At 36.2% G+C, this 19,480-nt stretch overlaps 1 protein-coding gene across 3 annotated transcripts in view; it reads left to right on the forward strand.

Annotated features, from left to right (window-relative positions):
* The window catches only part of ATRX (ATRX chromatin remodeler), a 193,496-nt gene that overhangs the window by 25,793 nt on the left and 148,223 nt on the right, over positions 1 to 19,480 (forward strand). For all 3 annotated transcript variants that reach the window (XM_054566663.1, XM_054566664.1, XM_054566665.1), the window contains exon 2: positions 12,436 to 12,548. In XM_054566663.1, coding sequence (XP_054422638.1) covers positions 12,436 to 12,548 — 113 coding nt within the window. The remainder of the gene's footprint in view (positions 1 to 12,435; positions 12,549 to 19,480) is intronic.

Raw genomic sequence — 19,480 nt, forward strand, 5'->3', positions numbered from 1 at the left:
TAATTTGGGTCTCCATTTTTATATCACCTGTAATTTTATCATGGTGAATAATGTGTGGTAAGTGAGAAGTTGGCTACAGAGCAGTTAACCTTGTCTTACATTTTTGGTCAGAGTGAGTAAAGTCAAGCAGTTTGGATCAGATTTACGGAACTCATGTCAAGTCCTGGTAACTCTTAATATTTTCCTAAATGAAGACCATAATAGTAGATCAGAGAATATGGAGGTACCCAGCAGATTTAGAACTGTCTGTCCATAAACACAAGGACCAATACTTTCCCAAAGATTATGGCTTAAGGTTCAGCAAAGATTAGTTATATGTTTAAATAAAAATTGAAATATCTTATTTTATGTGCAGATTAACAAACATCTAAGTATAGGAATAAGAGAAAAACTTAAAAAAAAAGATTTTATTTATTTCCAGAGAAAGGGAGGGAGAAAGAGAGGGAGAGAAACATCAATGTGTGGTTGCCTCTCATGTGCCCCCACCAGGGGACCTGGCCTCCAACCCAGGCATGTGCCTTGACTGGGAATTGAACCAGCGACACTTTGGTTCGCAGGCTGGGGCTCAATCCACTGAGCCACACCATCCAGGGCAGATAAAAACGTTTAATCATTCAGCTTATTCAGCAAATATGTATGAAATGGCTGTTCTGCTAGTTATTAGGGAATGCAATGGGGAAGTTGATATTATTGTGTCCCTAGAGAGCTGTTTCTTTCTCGTGTGAAAAGTATTTGTGGAAATTTTATGTAATCAAGTAGAATATGTTTAATTATAGCCACGGTTGGATTGCTGTAAATTTAGGACATAGAAATCAATTGTCTAAAGGCCCTATCCAGATCAAATGTTGCTAATTTTTTTTTCCCTGTTCTTTCCTAGCTATATTGAAAAGCAAGCTTTTACTTTTTAAGTACTTTCTAATTAAGATCTGGCTAAGATATGACTTGGGAGTTATTAGCTGGATTTAAATCTTGGTTCTAGAATTTATTTGCATTGTGACTCTGTGCAAGTTTCCTAATCTGTACTTTACCCGAGTTTTCTCATTCGTAAAATGAAGATAATTATAGTACCTACCTTACAGGGGAGTCCTGGGGGTTAAATGAGATAATGCATGTTAAGCACTTAGAACAGGACTTGGCATATAATATTTGTAGTTAAATATTATAGGTTATATTTTTATCAATGTGTGTAAATACTGCTGGTGATTGAATCTTCTGTAGGGACACCCATTGAGGGCTAAAGGCAAGGGACACTTAAGTGAGTGACTTGGACATGTATGAAATGAATTCACAAATAAGCATTAATCCATGTTTAATTGACTAGAACCAGAATTATGTGAGTCTAAACTCCAGATTTTCCTATGTAAATGCTTATCTACAACAAAGTGGAGTCCTTACTCTTTCTCTCTCTCTCATAGGATATAGGACACTGAACTAGGCATTAAAATAATATTCTGTGTATTTAAGTGTTTTTATTCTGGAAAATTAAACATACTCAAAAGGAAGAAAATAGAACCCTACAAGTATCTGTCACCAGGCTTCAACAATTATCATCTTGTAGTGAGTAGAATTTCATATATATTCACCCAAGTTCCCCATCACTGGATTATTTTGAAAGAAATTCCAGGCATCTTTGTTTATCCACTTAATCTTCTTATGGACACTTGGGCTGCTTCCAAATCTTGGCTATTGTAAATAATGCTGCAGTGAACAAGGGATGCGTATTTCCCTTTGGCAAAAAAGCGGTGGTACATTTACACAACGGAATACTTCTTGGCCGTAAAAAAGAAGGAACTCTTATCCTTTGCTACCGTGTGGATGGACCTGGAGGTTGTTACGCTAAGTGAAATAAGCCACTCAGACAGCATGGATAGAACTGAAGAGTATTATGCTAAGTGAAATAAGCCAGGCAGTGAAAGACAAATACCATATGATCTCACCTATAAGTGGTTCTATTCAACAAAACAAAAGAGCACAAAAGAACCAGAGACATGGAAATAAAGAACAAACTGACAGTAACCAGAGGGGAGGGGGGAGGGGGATAACGGGGGAAAGAAGGGGAAGGGGCAAGTCAAGGAACATGCATAAAGGACCCATGGACAAGGGCAACGGGAGGGGGGATTGTCTTTGGGAGCAGGGGATGGACCGAGCAGGGGAGAGTAATGGGGAAAAAAATGGGGACAACTTTAAATGAACAACAAAAAAAAAACCAAGCCAGTCAGAGAAAGACAATTACAATAGAATCTCACTCATATGTAGAATTTAATGAACAAACTGAACTAATAAGCAAAATAGAGATGGACTCATAGATGAAATAGGCAGACAGCTGTTCGTGAAGGGGGAGTGGAGGGGGGGCGATGGAGGGGTTGGGCAAAAAGGAAGAAAGGACAAAACTTGTGAACACGGATAACAATATGGTGATTTCCAGGGGGGTGTGGTGCAGGGTAGGGGGAGGTGGAAGAGGGTAAAGGGGAGATAAATGATGATGGACAGAGACTTGACTTGGGGGTGGTGAACACACAATACCTGTGCAGATAATGTGTTGTAAAATTGTGCAAGTGAAACCTGTGTAATGTTGATAACCAATATCACCCTATAAACTCAGTAAAAAATTCCAGACCTTGTATTATTTAGAGGTTTTTAAAATAAACTTAAAATACTAAGGGGTGTTTCCTTAAAATGAACTATTGGCAAAAATATAATTTTTTTTTCATTTGGTGCCAGTACAGAGAACAGTTTGCCTTCTTTATTTTTTTTTAAGTGACAATGGTGTGTGGGGGTCTTACCATATTTTGTGTTTTAGAAGCTATTACACTCACATTATTGAAATATATACTTTAAACATTTTATTATGAAAATTTTCAAACTTAAAGCAAACTTGAGAGAATTTTACATTTACTCATTCTATATTCTAACTTAAAGTCTGTTGAACACCTTTAACATTTTACTGTGCTTGTTTTATCACACATGTATCCATCTATCCAGTTCTTCATCAGTGCAGCAATCCATCCTAGTTTCTTACTCATTTCAAAGTAAATTGCAGAGATCAGTGTAATTGTAGTTAAATTTTTAAAGTTGCCGTTTTGATTATCAGATTTTTTGTTGTATGTAAAGTTTGTTGTTAAAAACAAGAGTTTATATCTGAAGTTGGGAGTTGTGACAACTCATATAGTCTCTATGGTTCCATTGCTTCTTATTTTGAACTTTGCTTTTATATACTGCAAACTGTTCTTAAAAAGAAATTCATATTTAGACAGTACTAAGTAGAGTGAAAAATAAGGGTTATGCAGGTGTGTTTTCACTGGTCTTTAAAAATACATAGTCTAGAAAGTCATTGTGTGTCCCAGGGTGGTACACTAAATTAATATGCTATTTTTGGAATATGTTCCAAAATTTTCCATTTAACAATGGCTCTGAGAGCCAAAAGTCATTGTTTTAGTGTTTAGCTCTTTCTTTGATCTTGGTATTCTGTGACGTACCTAAATATACTTTGATCTCCACATGACTACATAACTTGTGACAGAAAAATGTTTACTACATCAGGTGCTTCTTGAATGCTCACCATAGCCATATAGTAAATGCTTGTTGAGGTGAGGCTAATTTATCAGTTCTTACCTTAATTTTTTTTGAAGTTTTTTTTTACTTTTATTATCAAGCTTATGACATGAAGGACTGAAGGAAATATGAAGTTTATATTCTAAGTACTTTATTAGCATATTTCAGTCTTAATGTAAACAAATAAAGTATGAGAGTTCTAGAACATGTATACTCTGAATTTATTTTTATTGAATTCATTTGGGTGACATTGGTTAATAAAATTATATAGGTTTTAGTTGTACAATTCTATAACACATCATCTGTATATTATATTGTGTGTTCACCATCCCAAGTTGAGTCTTCTTCCATTCCCATTTATCCCCCTTTGACCCTCTCCTACCTCCCTGCCCTCCTGAATTTATTATTTAATTGGGAAATATTTCAGACAAAAATGTAATATACACCTCTGTGCCCACCACCTAGTTTTATGAAATCTTATGTCATATTTCCTTCAAATATCTTTTAAGGCTATTATTAAACAGCACAGATAGAGGTGAGGTCTCATGGATGTTAATATTTTCTGCATACACACAAACACACATACACACGGGTGGATGTATAGAAATGTATCCTTAGACATAAACACTATTTACTGCCTGGGCTGGATGGCTCAGTTGGTTAGAGCATTGTCCTCATACACCAGTGTTGCGCATTTGATCCCTGGTCAGGGCACATACAGGAAACAACCGATGAGTACATAAATAGAACAACAAATTTATTTATTTTACTTTTTATAAGTTAAAAGTAAGCATTTTTTTTACTTTATTCTGGGGAGTATTATATTTTTAATTTTTAGGTATATTTTATTGATTATGCTATTATACTTGTCCCATATTTTTCTCCCCCTCTACTCTGTACCCCCTCCCTTCATCATCCTTCCCCCATAGTTCATGTCCATGGGACGTACATATAAGTTCTTTGGCTTTTCTATTTCCTATATTATTATTAACCTCCCCCTATTTTGTACCTACCAATTAGGCTTCTTGATCCCTGCACCCTTCCACCTCCCTGCTGATAACCCTCCATGTGATCTCCATATCTATGATTCTCTTCCTGTTCTAGTTGTTTGCTTAGTTTCTTTTTTTTTTTTTTAGGTTCAGTTGCTGATAGTTGTGAGATTGATGTCATTTTACTGTTCATAGTGTTGATCTTCTTCTTAGATAAATCCCTTTAACATTTCACATAATAAGGGCTTGATAATGATGAACTCATTTAATTTACCTTGTCTGGGAAGCAGTTTATCAGCCCTTCCATTCTAAATGACAGCTTTGCTGGATAACCCTGGATGGAGGTCCTTACCTTTCATGACTTTGAATACTTCTTCCCAGCCCCTTCTTGCCTGTAAGGTTTCTTTGGAGAAATCAGCTGAGTGTCTTGTGGGAATGCCTTTGTAGGGAACTGTACTTGTGCTTTTTGTGTTAGATTGAATAGAATGTATACCGAATTGAGTTAGACTTGCCTTGATTGGAACAATAACTCTAAACTTTTCAAATATTTATTGCATATTCCCTACCTGAGTTCCCTAATGCTTTGTATGATGAGTTACTTATTTTCAGTTTCACCTTTTTTTCTTGTTAGCACAGGAGTGAGGGCTTCCAAGCTCCTTACTTGTTGTACCTGACTGGTTAGTTTTTGTTGTTGTTTGTTTTAGAAATGGACCCCTGTGAAATGTCATAGCTGTCTGTGGTTTTCCTTTGTTTGTAGTGCCTGTGTAAGGAATGCCTTTCAGATCTCGGTCTTCCTGAGGGTCAGGTTCTAATTTCAGTTGGAAGTTTTAGGAATTGATTTTAAAATGATTCGTTTGTCTTATAGTTACGCTGCTGCAATCAAATAAGGGTAGTGTGGTAAGCACAGTGGCTTAATATTGAGCAGTAAAACTAGAGAAGTCAGGTAATTTCATGTGTTCAAAAAGTGTTTTATTTAAAAGATGAATATATAGAAAACAATGAAGATAGCAATGAACAAAGATAAAAACTTTGGAAAAGTATGCTGTGGAAACTGAAAGTAATTTTATGGACATCTTAGTTTATCCTTAGTTCTTTTAAACATTCTGAATTTTGAGAATTATGTATCAAGGTAACTACTTTTTTATTCATTAAATTATACTAGTCACTGCTTTGAGTTTCCCTAAGTGATGTAGTATACAGTAGGCTTTGCTTAGAGAGAGAATTCCTGATTCTTCACTTAGTAATTGTAAGTGTAAATGCCTTTCTGAGAATTAATTTACTCTAATAAAGTTCTCATGAGGTTTATTTTTGTTTTTTTAATTAAAAAATTTTTCAGTTACAGCTGGCATTCAACATTATATTCGTTTCAGGCATCCTCATGAGGTTTAAAATCAGGCCAGTGTGTATAAAATGCACATGCTAAAATTTGGTAATGAAACCCACGACTTGTGTACCCACTAAGAAAAAATCCACTGTTTACCCTAACAGCTGCTCTTCCAGTGGTTGATACGCAGTTGAATAGTAGAAACCTGTATGGGCCGGCATCACATTTGGAGATAAAATCAAGGCATAAAAATTTTATGGGCAATTAGACTTTATTTTATATGCTTAAATAGTTACCACCTGGCATCTTTTGAGAGGATTTCTTATAAATTTTACCTGAATAAGAACATAAATTAGGAGATTTTTAACCCTTTAGTAAACTTGTGGCAAGTAAAGGAAATATGGAAAGAATTTTGGATTAGTGAAAACTCAATTGTGAATTACTGTTTAATCTGTAAGCGAAGTAATGGATACTAACAAATAAATGAACTGTATATTTTATAGTTTATTATAAACACATTCAGTAATTTTAAAACTGCAGAAATATATGCACATATGAATAATTTCTTCATTGGAAGTGGATTGCCTTAAATATGTTAGAAAATATTTTCAACTTTTAACTTAGGATGAGTCATTCATGTCTAATCTTCATTTATGGAATATAAAAGGAAGTTAATGAATTAAAAAAATGTTACAGCATTAAAGCAATGAATTTATTCTATTATAAAAAGCTAGAAGAAAAAAATACAACCTGTAATCTTATCATCTAGATAACACCCACTATTAACATTTTTGAGTATATTTTATTGTAATATTTTAATATATTTTTAAACATAGTTGTGATCCTACTTCATGTACAATTTATAGTCTGGTATTTTTGGTTAGCATATAGCATCAACTATTTTTCATATCATAATTGAAGTTTTTTGCTTTTTTAAATATTTTTTTGTTGTTCTATTACAGTTGTCTCAATTTTTCCTCCTCTAGCCTCCTCCGCCCATCCCCCCCCCCCGCTCCCACAGTCAATTCCCACACTGTTGTTCATGTCCGTGGGTCATTCATACACGTTCTGTGTAGTCCTTTCTCCTTATTTCCTACCATTGTGCCCCTCGTCCCTCCCCTTTGGTCACTGTCAGTCTGTTCCATGTTTCCATGCCTGTGGTTCTATTTTGTTCATTAGTTTATTTTGTTCATTAGATTCCTTTTTAGGTGAGGTCATATGGTATTTTTCTTTCACTGACTAAACCCTGAGTCACCAATTCAAAAGAACTTATTCACCCCTATGTTCATGGCGGCGCTTTGACTGTTTACAATAGTCAAGTGCTGGAAACAGCCTAAGTGCCCATCAGTGAATGAGTGGATCAAAAACTGTGGTACATTTACACAATGGAATAATACACAGCAGAATGAAAGAAGGAACTCCTACCTTTTGTGACAGCATGGATGGAGCTGGAGAGGAGAGTATTAAGCGTTTTTTGATTTTTTTTTTAATGGCTGGTATGTTACCATATGACTTTTATGCATACCTGTTTACTTAGCCTTTATTGTACTTTTTAACTTATAGTTTTTCTGTTAAGTCATAGATTAATATCTTTTGTGATTAAAGTTATTTAGAATTTTTTCTTTGTATAAGTAAAAAGAGGCAGAATTATTCAAGATAAGATTGATGTAAGGCTTATTGCTGAGTTGTTTTCTGAATGCTGCCTGTATTATCAAGCAGCCCTCTGTGAATGTTTCATAGCACCCCTTGTTCCACAACAAGTAGTAATTTTTTCCCTTAAATATTTGATAGGTAAAAAAAGATGTCACAGTTGACACTTTTTATAGCATTGAATATGTTAACACAGTGTGTAGCAAAAGGTTTACACTTGTGAGTAAGCAAAACAGTTTATTCTTGTATCGTTATTTATTAATTATTGCGTTGTTTTCCATATGAACAACTGTAAACATACTTTTGCCCCACCCTGTAGTTTCATATTCTTTTCTTCATTTTTTTTTTCAGAAAGAGAAGGAGAGAAGCATCCATGTGGTTGCTTCTCGCACAGGCCCTAATGGGGACCTGGCCCACAACCCAGGCATGTGCCCTGACTGGGAATTGAACTGACGGCCCTTTGGTTTGCAGGCCGGCGCTCAACCCACTGAGCCATACCAGCCAGGGCTTTTACTGTATTTTTCATTTACTTTTTAAATGAAAATAGTCATACTTTTTTCAAAAGGTTCTGTAAGGGGGTCAGAGCAAGGTAGTGTGTTTTCCATTGCTTTATTTATTTTTTGGTTAGTACAAACACATTTATTTCTACTAACTAAAGGGGTGATCCTGATTAAGCCAAGACTTGGAAATAGTTGCATGTAAAACGTTTGTGTTAGGTATAATTGAACACATGAAAAAAAAAGAAGCAATATGAAGAGTTGCTTATCACACTCAGCTTGTTTAACAGCTAATTCTTTAAAGTGATGGTTGAATTTTTTAAAAAAGATTTTATATATTTATTTTTAGAGAGAGAGGAGGGAGGGAGAAAAAGAGGGAAACATCCCTGTGTGATTGCCTCTCGTGAGCCCCCTACTGGGGTCCTGGCTGACAGCCCAGGCCTGTGCCCTGACTGGGAGTCCAACTGGCAACTCTTTGGTTCACAGGCCAGCGCTCCATCCACTGAGCCACAGCAGGCAGGACTGATAGTTGAATTTTTATTATACTTTTGCATAGATTCTAATAAGGTAACATTGTTCATAACACACTCCATTATTAATTTCTCATCTTCTACTTGTACTTTCCTTCTCATCCAATTCCTGATATCGAACAGTGCACCATTTGTAAAGTTGAAGACAGTATGAGTTTTTCTGACAAGTGTAGTTCCTTAAACTTCTCTCCCAGTTTATAAGAGAACTGTTTTCAAAGTGCTCTCTGTTTTTATGGTCAGAGATTTGCTGTCAGAAATGATGACACAATCTGACTTGGCCATTGTGCCCATTTTTTACAGAGCCACTCGGACTCTTCTTCATATATTCATCAAAGCCATTTTTCTACTAGCTGACGAATGGCAGTGATGGTGGGCATGGGGAACAGGGTGTGGTGTGGGAAGCAGGGAACTTGGTCCTGGGTGGCGTGCTTTACTTAAGCCCTTCTTACCCCTGGGTCTGTTTCCCGGAGCCCAGAAGTGGAAACCAGTTCTACTCAGGATGCAAGGACTCCTCTGAAATCTCTGCAAGCCAGGTTGCTTTATTGTTTTATATTATACCAATTAAAAATATTTTCTTCTGATTTAAAAAATAAGTTACTAGAATATTGTTGATAAACTGAAGTCCCATTTGAATTATTTTTATATCTATATAGATTCTTGTTCATTCATATACTGCCATATAGTGTTCCCCCATAGGAATGTATTATAGAATCTAGGTCGTGAATAAATGTAAAATTCTTTCAAATTTGCTTTAAGTCAAGAAATCATTGCCAGTTCAAATGTTATTAAGATTTCTCCCTGTTTTCTTCTACAAGTTTAATAGTTTTAGCCTCTATTCTTGGGCCTTTGATAACATTTTGAGTTTATTTTTGTATGTGGTATTAGGCAAGGGCGCCAACTTCATCTTTTTGCATGTTTTATATTCAGTTTTTCTTGCTGCTTTTTTTGGAAAAGACTCTTCTTTCCTCATTGAATGATCTTGACACCACCGACTTTACTAAATTCGTTTATTAACTAAGAATTTTTTGTGATATCTCTAAGGTTTTCTGTTTATAAGATATCATCTGTGAACAGAGATATTTTACTCTTCCAGTTTGAATTATAATAGGCATTTTAAACAATCATGAAGTGGACAAAAGTTTTAAATTAACTACCATTGATAGTTCTATAAAAAACATTTTGGTCAATATACCCATGATGATACAGCCAAATTTCAGACTTTAGTGTGGTTCATTGCTGTGTCATAAAGATAGCAGTCCATCTATGGCAGCAGATAGATGGGTAAGTGACAATGACAAATAGTTTTGCAAGATGTTAACATTATAAAAAATGGAGTAACAGATACACAAGATATTTTTGCAACTGCCTGTGAATCTGCAATTATCTCAAAATGAAAACTTAAAAAAAAACTAGTTCCTCAATGCATATAATTCTCTAAAATAATGGTGCAAAACAGTTGTAGTACTAATGATTTTTGGAACTCCACAATTCCTCATGGAAAAAAAAAATAAAGCAGTAAAGCATTCCAGAGAAACAACATGGCCCATAAGTTAAGATCATTGACATTAGTACTCAAAACTTGTCCAAAATCCAGTTTTGTGATATAGTTGTGCTTGCTCGCTCCACTTACCAGATAGATTGCATCTCACAGGTCATCTGCATCAACATCATGTTTTTGTTTTTGTTTTTGTTTTCTTTTAAATTCTCACCCAAGGACATTTTTTCATTGCTTTTTAGAGAGCAAGGAAGGTGGGGGAAAGAGAAGGTGTGAGAAACATGGATGTGAAAGAGAAACATTGATTGGCAGCTTCTCATACATGTCTTCACTGGGGATCAAACCTGCAACCTGGGTATGTTCCCTGACCGGGAATCGAACCAGGGACTTTTGATCTACGGGGCCATACTCCAACCAGCTGAGCCACACAGGCCAGGCCAAAGCCCATATTTTAATTGTGTGGCTGGGATTTGCAGGACAACGCCCAATACACTGAGCCCCGCTGGCCAGGGAAATTGTGCGGCTGCAGGCGTGAATGCTGAATATGTTCTTTAAATTTTTTAAGAAATTTATTGACTTTAGAGGAAGAGAGAGACACACTGATTTGTTGTTTCACTTACTTCATTGATTGATTCTTGTGTATACCCTGACCAGGGATGGAACCAGCAACCTTGGTGTATTGGGACTACACTTTAACCAACGGAACTACCAGGCCTGGGCCTGAACACATTCTTCTCCAGTGGAGATTTTTAACCAGTTTTCAAGGATCATTTTAAGAACCTTTATTTAGAACCTAGAATTAAGTCATGTATAGTAGTGGTTGAGTCAGCTTCACATTTTGGTCGAGGGAGGAAGAGTGACCACCATGTCTTGATTAAAAAAAATAACTTCTAACCGTTCACAGTTGTCAAACCGTTAAGTTAATGTGTGCAGTTTGGCCTGAGGAAAAGCTTCAGTTTACAGAAGGATTAATAAATGCTGCTTTTTATACAGTTGGTTTGGTGTGTTTAAAATACCATTTTCAGTAAGACTTAACTTCTAAGGACCTCCTCTAATGCTTGGGTCTAGACATGAGGCAGATTTTTAACTGAAATCAAAGCTTTTATATGCAAAAGAGTATGTCCCTTCTAAGGAGCCGCCCTAGGAGGCCCTGCTGATCGCGATGATGATGTCATTTCTGAGGACATAACGAGAACTCTCTCTTTGTATCCAATTTAGAAATCATGCAAGAAAATAAATTTTCAGGAATATTTTGGATTTTGGCAAAACCTGATTTACCTAACTTGATAATCTTTTATTATTCATCATGTTTCACTTTACAAGACATTTGGATATTTCCAAAAGTCACATCTATCTTCAGATTTTTCAAATGAATGAGCCAAATTTTTTAAGCATCAAAAAAAACCTTTTTACCACTTTTATCTGGTCTCATAATTTATAATATATGCACTTTTATAATTTATAATCACACTTTTATGCATAAAAGTGCTATTCTTCGCCGAAGAGAGAAGTTCTACTGATTGTATTGTTTTTATTTGTGTGTGTGTGGTGGTGCTAGTAATGGGCTGCACTGATTTATCCATTGCCCTGACCGTGGCGAGCTACAGCAGGGATTCATGTGATAGCTAAACTGCCTTTGTAGTTGGACTGCTGTGAGTTCGAGGAATGAGTGGGACGGTCATCATTTTGTTGGTTTTTTGTACTCCTTTACTTTCTAGTGAGCAACTTTTTGCTCTTTATTGATGGGGCAAGACATAGATGATGACATTGTGCTGTGGGTTGACATGTTGCATATTTTCTGCTGGTTTCTATTTTCTAATTTAAGATTAAGGGCACCCAGTGACTCGATAATTTTTTTTCTTGTACATACTAACTCTTTTCCAAAGGAAGACTATAGCAAAAAATAGAAATTCTGCCCCTTTGAACCTTTAAAATTTTAGAGCCAAATTAGTTTCAAAATTTTGTAAAACAACCAAAATCCTGCGCAGGATCTTTAGGTGCAGTATGGCTCTTCACTTTTTTAAAAAAAAAATGATTTTGTTTATTTTTAGAGAGAGGGAGAGGGAAGGAGAAAGAGAGGGAGAGAAACATAAATGCGTGGTTGCCTCTCTACCGCCCCCTACTGGGGACCTGGTCCAGAACCCAGGCCTGTGCCTGGACTGGGAATCAAAATTGGCGACACTTTGGTCGGCAGGTCGGCGCTCAGTCCTCTGAACCACACCAGCCACGGCTCATATTTTCATTTCTTCAGGGAAATAAGAAAATTCATTTCCCTTTAGTTTTAATATGCATTTTTTCAGACCGCTTATGGTATAGATATAGTTTCAGTTTGTTAGAACTTTACATTTAATTAAATGCATGGCAGGCTAAGGAAATTCTTTAAATTTTGTTTTGATAGTGAAAGCAAGTTGAATACATTGGTGCAGAAGCTTCATGACTTTCTGGCACATTCATCAGAAGAATCCGAAGAAACAAGCTCTCCTCCAAGACTAATGATGAACCAAAGCACAGGTAAACTGAAAAAGAATGTGCAGTATCTTCTAGACTATATTCCATTTATTTATTTTTTTAAAGGAATTTATTTTTTATCGTTTATTGATTTTAGAGAGAGGAAGGGAGAGACAGAAAGAGACAGACAGACAGACATCAGTTTGTTTTTTCACTTATTTATACATTCATTGGTAGCTGCTGATATGCGCCCTGATGGGGGGATTGATCAAACCTGCAACCTTGGCATTTTGGGGACAACACTCTAAGCAACTGAGCTGCCCAGCCAGGGCTTTCATTTATATTTGGGCGGAGCAGCTATTAAAGGCTTTAATAGCTTCTGTGTATCTTGTATTTAACTAATATCATATTGGAGATTTGATATTAGAGAACTCTAACCCTAAACCTAATATTGTTACTTTTTTTTTTTCTAATATTGTTACTGACACTAGACCTAGCCTTAGCCCTAAAGCAATTCCTAAACCTGTGTCTAGCCCTGGTCCTGGTCCTGGTCCTGGCCCTAATCCTAAACCTACCCCTACCCCTAGCTCTAGCCCTAGCCCTAACTGAAAACTTAACCCCATCCCTTACCCAAATCCTAACCATAATCCTAGCCCTTAGGCTTAACCCTACCCCTAAGCCTATACCCAGGTGGATTCCTAACCCTAACTCTAACTTTAGCTCAAACCCTGAAACTATCCCCATTCCCAGCACTAACTTAAACCTAAGCCTATCCCTAATCCTAATCATGGCCCTAGCCCTAGCCCTAATCCTAATCCTAATCCTAGTTTAAATGCTTAAACATAGCCCCATGCTTCGCCCTAACAAAAAATTAAAATAAAAAACAAAAGGCATCCAACCAAATGGGAGATGACATTTACAAAAGCAGCTCCTACAAGGGGTAAAGATCCAAAATATATCAAGAAACCGTACAACTCCACACCAAACAAATAATCCAGTTAAAAAATGGGCAGAAGACTCTAACACTTCTCCTAAGAAAGCAAACAAATAACAAACAGATATATGGAATGATGCTAACTATACTTTCTCTTTTTCAAAAGTATCCTGTGTCTTGTGATTACCATCATTTGTTCTCAGGGTTTTAAGGATAGCTACGTATATGAGAGCTGAATGGACACATAAGTACCTGTGTGTGCGCGCACACACAAACACAATATATACAGAAAGTGAAATATGGGTAGATCACAGTGAAAAATACAACTGTATGTATAGTTAGAGTTCCAGAAAGGGGAGATAGAATGGGTCAGAAGAATGAATGTGAAGAGAGATTGGCTGAGCATTTTCTGAAAGTGATGAAAGACATCAAGCCATAGATTCATGAAACTCTGAATACCAAGCAAGAAAAATATAAAGAAATCTACAACTAGGTATACCATAATCAAACTCCTAAAGAAAAAAAAAAAACAAGAAAAAAATCTTACAAGCAGCAAGAGGGAAAAAACCGTTAATTTAAAAGGAACAACAACAACAACACTGAAAGCTCATTTGACAACAGGAACAACAGAAAGCTAGATAACGTGGAAATGATTTCTTTAATGTGCCAAGTGAAAATAACTGCCAAGCCCTGGCCGGGTAGCTCAGTGGGGTAGAGCATCACCCCAATAGGCCAAGGTTGTGGGTTTGATGCCTGGTCAGGGCACATACAGGGATGAACCAATGAATGCATAAACTGTACAACAAATTAATGATTCTCTCCCCATCCCTGTCTCTGAAATTAATACATAGAAAATATTAAATAAGACCTGGCTGGTGTGGCTCAGTGGACTGAGTGCCGGCCTGTGAACCAAAGGGTTGCTGGTTTGATTCCCAAGCGGCACATGCCTGGGTTGCAGGCCAGGTCCCTAGTAGGGGTCATGCAAGACGCAACCACACATGGATGTTTCTCTCCCTCTCTTTCTCCCTCCCTTCCCCTCTATCTAAAAATAAATAAGTAAAATCTTTAAAATAAATATAAACTAAAATAATTGCCAACATAGAACTCCATGTTCAGTGAAAATGTCTTTCAAAAGTGAAGGTGGAATAAAGACAAAAAGCAAGAACTTGATGTCAGCAGAACTACAGTAGAGGAAATACTAACGGGTTCTCTTAAATCAGAAGGAAAAAATTTTGAAATGTTAATACCAAAATACAGGAAGTAAGTAATATGTAACAATGGGGAGAGTAAATAGGTGGTAAAACTAAATATGTACTGTTATCTAGCCGTTGTTTTTATTTTTAGTTCACAAATTGTGCCAACAATGTTTTTATAGGTAAGCCCACTCGCTCTAAGTCCAGGATTCAATTGAAGATTACACATTGATATAGTTGTCTTGGCTTTTTAGTCTTCAAAAATCTGAAAGAATTGTTCTGTCAGAACCATGACATTTGGTGCTTGTCCCCTCAATGTGGATTTGTCTGATTAGTTGTAATTACAATAGATTAGGGTAATTTATTTTTGGCATTGTTACTATATAAGGGGTGTTATGTTCTTGTCAGTACATCATTTCACAAGGCACATGATGCAATTTCTCTCTTTACTGGTGATGTTAACTTAGGTTACTTGATTATTTAAACTGTAATTGAAATACAATATTTAACCTGTATTCAGGAAAAAAGAAGTCAATAGAAACTCTTGAGTGTGCCCAGTGTCTTGTGGTTGTTCACATACTAATCTTGCACATATTTTATTAGATATTTACCTAAGTACTTCTGTTTTGGGGTACTACTTTAAATTCTCTTGCTTTTACAATTTCAGACAGAAAAGTCAAGAATTAAATGATTTCACTCAAAGGTGGGATATAAAACTGAAAGCAACCAATGAACAAATAAGACAAACAAACAAAAAAACCCTTGTAGACACAGACAACAGTGTGGTGGTTACCAGAAGGAAAGGGGGTTAGGGAGGTATGAAGGGTAAAAGAGACCAAATAAATGGCGATGGGAGACGATTTGACTTTGGGTGGTGGGCGCACGTTGCAGTGTGCAGAGGATGTATCATAGAAGTGTACACCTGAAACTTAGGGCCTTATTAACCAATGTCACCCCAATAAAATTTAATTAAAAACGCAAAAAACCCTCTCACATTCCAGTTGTTCATTGCTGTTATATAGGAATTCAGTTTTCTTTTTTCAGTTGACCTTGTAGCCTGTGAACTTGCTCGTGGAAGCTTTTATTTCACTTTACTGATTTATTTGGATTTTGTACTTAATTTTGTCATCTGCGAATAGGATGAGGTTTTTTTTTTCCATCCTTTCCATCTGTGTGCCATTTAATTTCTTTTTTGGTCTTATTATGCTGGGCAGGAATTTCTGAATTTTCCATTATTATGTTGTGGAAGAACGGTCATAGCAGACATCCTCTTGGTGATTTTGATCTTAGTGGGAACACATTTAGTCTTTCACCATTAAGTGTGGTGGTTTCTGTATATGTATTTTGAAAATATTTATCAAATTGAGGAAGTTCTCTATTCCTAGTTTAAGAGTTTTTTAAATTGACATTTTTTATTGAGATACTTGTAAGTTAGCATGCAGTTGTAACAACTAATACAGAGCTCTTGTACATTTGTGGGGTTTTTTACAGTGGTAACATTTCATCGTAACCAGGTTATTGATGGTTACCAATCCGATTAAGTTTTCCTCAGTTATATTTGTACTTGTGCGTGTTTACTAAGCTCTGTACAATTTTATTACCTTGGTTGATTCATGTATCCACCACCAAAGTCAAGATTAGTCATCTTGCCCTTTCATAATCATGCTTATCTCCAGACCTAACTCTGCCTGGCAATCACTAATTTGTCCTCTATTTCTAAAATTTATAAAAAATTTTCATCTCCAGCTGAAACTCTGTTTCTGTTAAACACTAGCTTCCCTCTCCCTTATGCCCCAGCCCCTGGCAACCACCATTCTATATTTCATCTTTATGAATTTGACTACTTTAGGAAACTCATATAAGTAGAATCATACAATATTTGCCCTTTTGTGTCTAGTTTATTTCACTTAGCATAATGCCTTCAAGGTTCATCATTGTTACAGCATTTATTAAAATTTCCTTCCTGTTTTAGGCTTACTAGGACTCCCTTGTTATGTGTACACTATATTTAGTTTGTCATTTTTCTGTAAGTGGGCATTTTGGTCAGATACATGATTTGCAAATATTTTTCCCCATTCTGTTGGTTGCCTTTCTTTTCCTCCCTCCCTCCCTCCCTCCCTCCCTCCCTCCCTCCCACCCTTCCTTCCTTCCTTCCTTCCTTCCGTCCGTCTCTTTCTTTCTTTCTTTCTTTCTTTCTTTCTTTCTTTCTTTCTTTCTTTCTTTCTTTCTTTCTTTTCTTTCTTTTCTTTCTTTTCTTTTCTTTCTTTTCTTTCTTTCATTTATTTTTCAAATACATTTGTCTCCGGCCTTTACTTTTCTTGATGATGTCCTTTGAAGCACAAAATATTTTAATTTTGATGAAGTACAGTATATCTAATTTTTCCTTTGTTGACTGTGCTTTTGGTGTCATACCTAGGAATCCATTACTAAGTCCAAGGTCGTGAAGATTTACTACTATATTTTATTCTAAGAGTTTTATAGTTTTAGCTCTTCAGTCTTTGATGCATTTGGAGTTAATTTTTGTATGTGGCATGATGCAGGCCTTCAACTTCATTTTTTTGCATGTGGATTCACGGATGTGTCAGCACCATTTGTTGAAAAGACTGTTTTTTCCACATTCAGTGTTTTGGCATCCTTGTTGAAAATCAGTTAATTTATGGATTTAATTCTGGCCTTTGAATTCTGTTTTTATAGTATTAATGTATTTTAATAGCAAACTTACAAGAAGAGCACAGAAGACATACATTAAAAACATGGACTTGCATGTAGGGCAACTCAGAAAAGTACAGCAAATGGATGGAATCTACTGTGATAAAAATGCTATGAGCACCATTTAGTTGCCATCAATAAGAAGCTTACTTGTTTTTAAAAAATCCAAATGCTGGCATTATCCAGAAAAACTTAAACAGGTTTATTTATATAGTTATGAAGTTGAGCTGCTGAAAATTGTTCACTGAAAGGAAACATCTTGAGTTGCATTAAGGCGTTATATCCCCACACTTGCATGTTAAAAAAATGCACACACAAGTGAAAATGGAAAAACTGCCAATACTTGATTTCAAGCCCCTATTTTCCACTTGCAATCATATACTTAGATACCTTTTTATCCCATGGGAAAAATATATCTAACATTCAGAACCACCAGTAAAAGGAAGAAGAGAACTTTTTTAAAGAACGAAATGTTTCCCATCATAGTGGATTCTTAAGCACGTTCTCCACCTGTGCAGTGTGCCAGCTGGGTGTCTTGTGGCATAATTGGTTACACATTTGGCACAGGTAGCACACAGGTTGGGCTCTTCAAAAGGCCAAGCAGATAGGCCTCACTGGCCTGCTGCAAACCACCAGTAGCTGCACTGTGGAAGCACAGATCTGTTTTGAAGTCCTGAGCAACTTCTTGCACCAGATTCTGAAAAGGAAGTTTGTGAATCAGAAATTCAGTGGACTTCTGATTACGTCTAATTTTTACGGAGTGCCACAGTACAAGGCCTGTAACGATGAGGTTCCTTCGCCTCTCCAGTCGAGGGCGCACTCTCAGAAGTGGCTTTGTTAGCCAGTTGCTTCCTTGGTGCTTTACCACCGATTGATTTGTGGGCAGTCTGCTTTGTAGGAGCCATGGTACAGAGACCTCTTTACTTACACCCCTTTTCCTTCAGCTGGAGCTCGGCTGGAGCTTCGCGAGCTGGAGGAGGCTGTGGCTTTAGTAGAGGGCCACAGTGGCTGCAAATACACCTCAATTCTTTTGACTGATGCATAATTCTTTTGCTAGTACTACACTGTTTTACAGTAAATTTTGAAATCAGGATGTGTGAGTCTTCCTACTTTTTCTTTTTAGAGGTTGTTTCAACTATTCTGGGTCCCTTTTAATTCTCTGTGGATTGTAGAATGACTCAGTTTCTACAAAGAAGCAAGCTGAGATTCTGACAGGGATTTTATTGTGTCTGTAGATCAATTTGGGGAGTGTTACTATCATAACGACGTTAAGTCTTCCAATTCATGAACAAGTGGTGTTTTACCATTGATTCAGATCTTTAATTTGTTTCAGTGATGTTTTATAATTTTCAGAGAATAAATGTTGTAGTTTTGTTAAATTTGTTTCTAAATATTTTATTTTTGATGCTATTTTATAAATATTGTTTTCTTAATTTTCCTTTCAGATCATACTTTGCGAATGTGTAGAAATACAATTATTTTTTTGTATATTGTTCTTGTATTCTTTAACATTTTTTGAAGTTGATTATTAGTTCTAATATTTTTTTGTGGATTCCTTAAGGTTTTCTATATACATAATAATGTTATCTTCAAAAGGAGATCCAGTTGACTCTTGAACAACACTGGGGTTAGGGGCTCTGATCCCCCAACCACACTGTAAATCCATGTATAACTCTTGACTCTCCAAAATGTTAAATACAGTTGTCCCTCAGTATTTACAGCGGGATTTGTTACAGGACCACCTGTGGATACTAAAATATGCAAATGTTCAAGTCTCTCCATATCTGGGATCAAAAATACAGTCTTTCATCTGCTGTTGGTTGGATCCAAGGATGTGGAAACCCATGAATATGGAGGACTGACTGTATATTTATTGAAAAAAATTCACATATAAGTGGGTCTGTGTACTTCAAACCCTTATTGTTCAAGGGTTAGTTGTTATTTTTACTTCCTCTTTTTCAATTTGGATGCCTTTTCTTTCTTTCTATTGCCTACATGGTCTGGCTAGAATCTCCATTACATTATATTTACTTCTAATCTTGTATAGAAGTTACAAGAGTAGATTTTTTTTGTCTTGTTCTTGATCTTAGAGAGGAAAAGAAAACATTCAGTCTTTCACTGTTAAGTATGATACCTGTGGGTATTTTGTAAATAGTTGA

The sequence above is a fragment of the Pteronotus mesoamericanus genome, unplaced genomic scaffold (genome assembly GCF_021234165.1).
Source record: "Pteronotus mesoamericanus isolate MK-2021 breed Mesoamerican mustached bat unplaced genomic scaffold, CSHL_Meso_final contig_177, whole genome shotgun sequence".
NCBI lineage: Eukaryota > Metazoa > Chordata > Mammalia > Chiroptera > Mormoopidae > Pteronotus > Pteronotus mesoamericanus.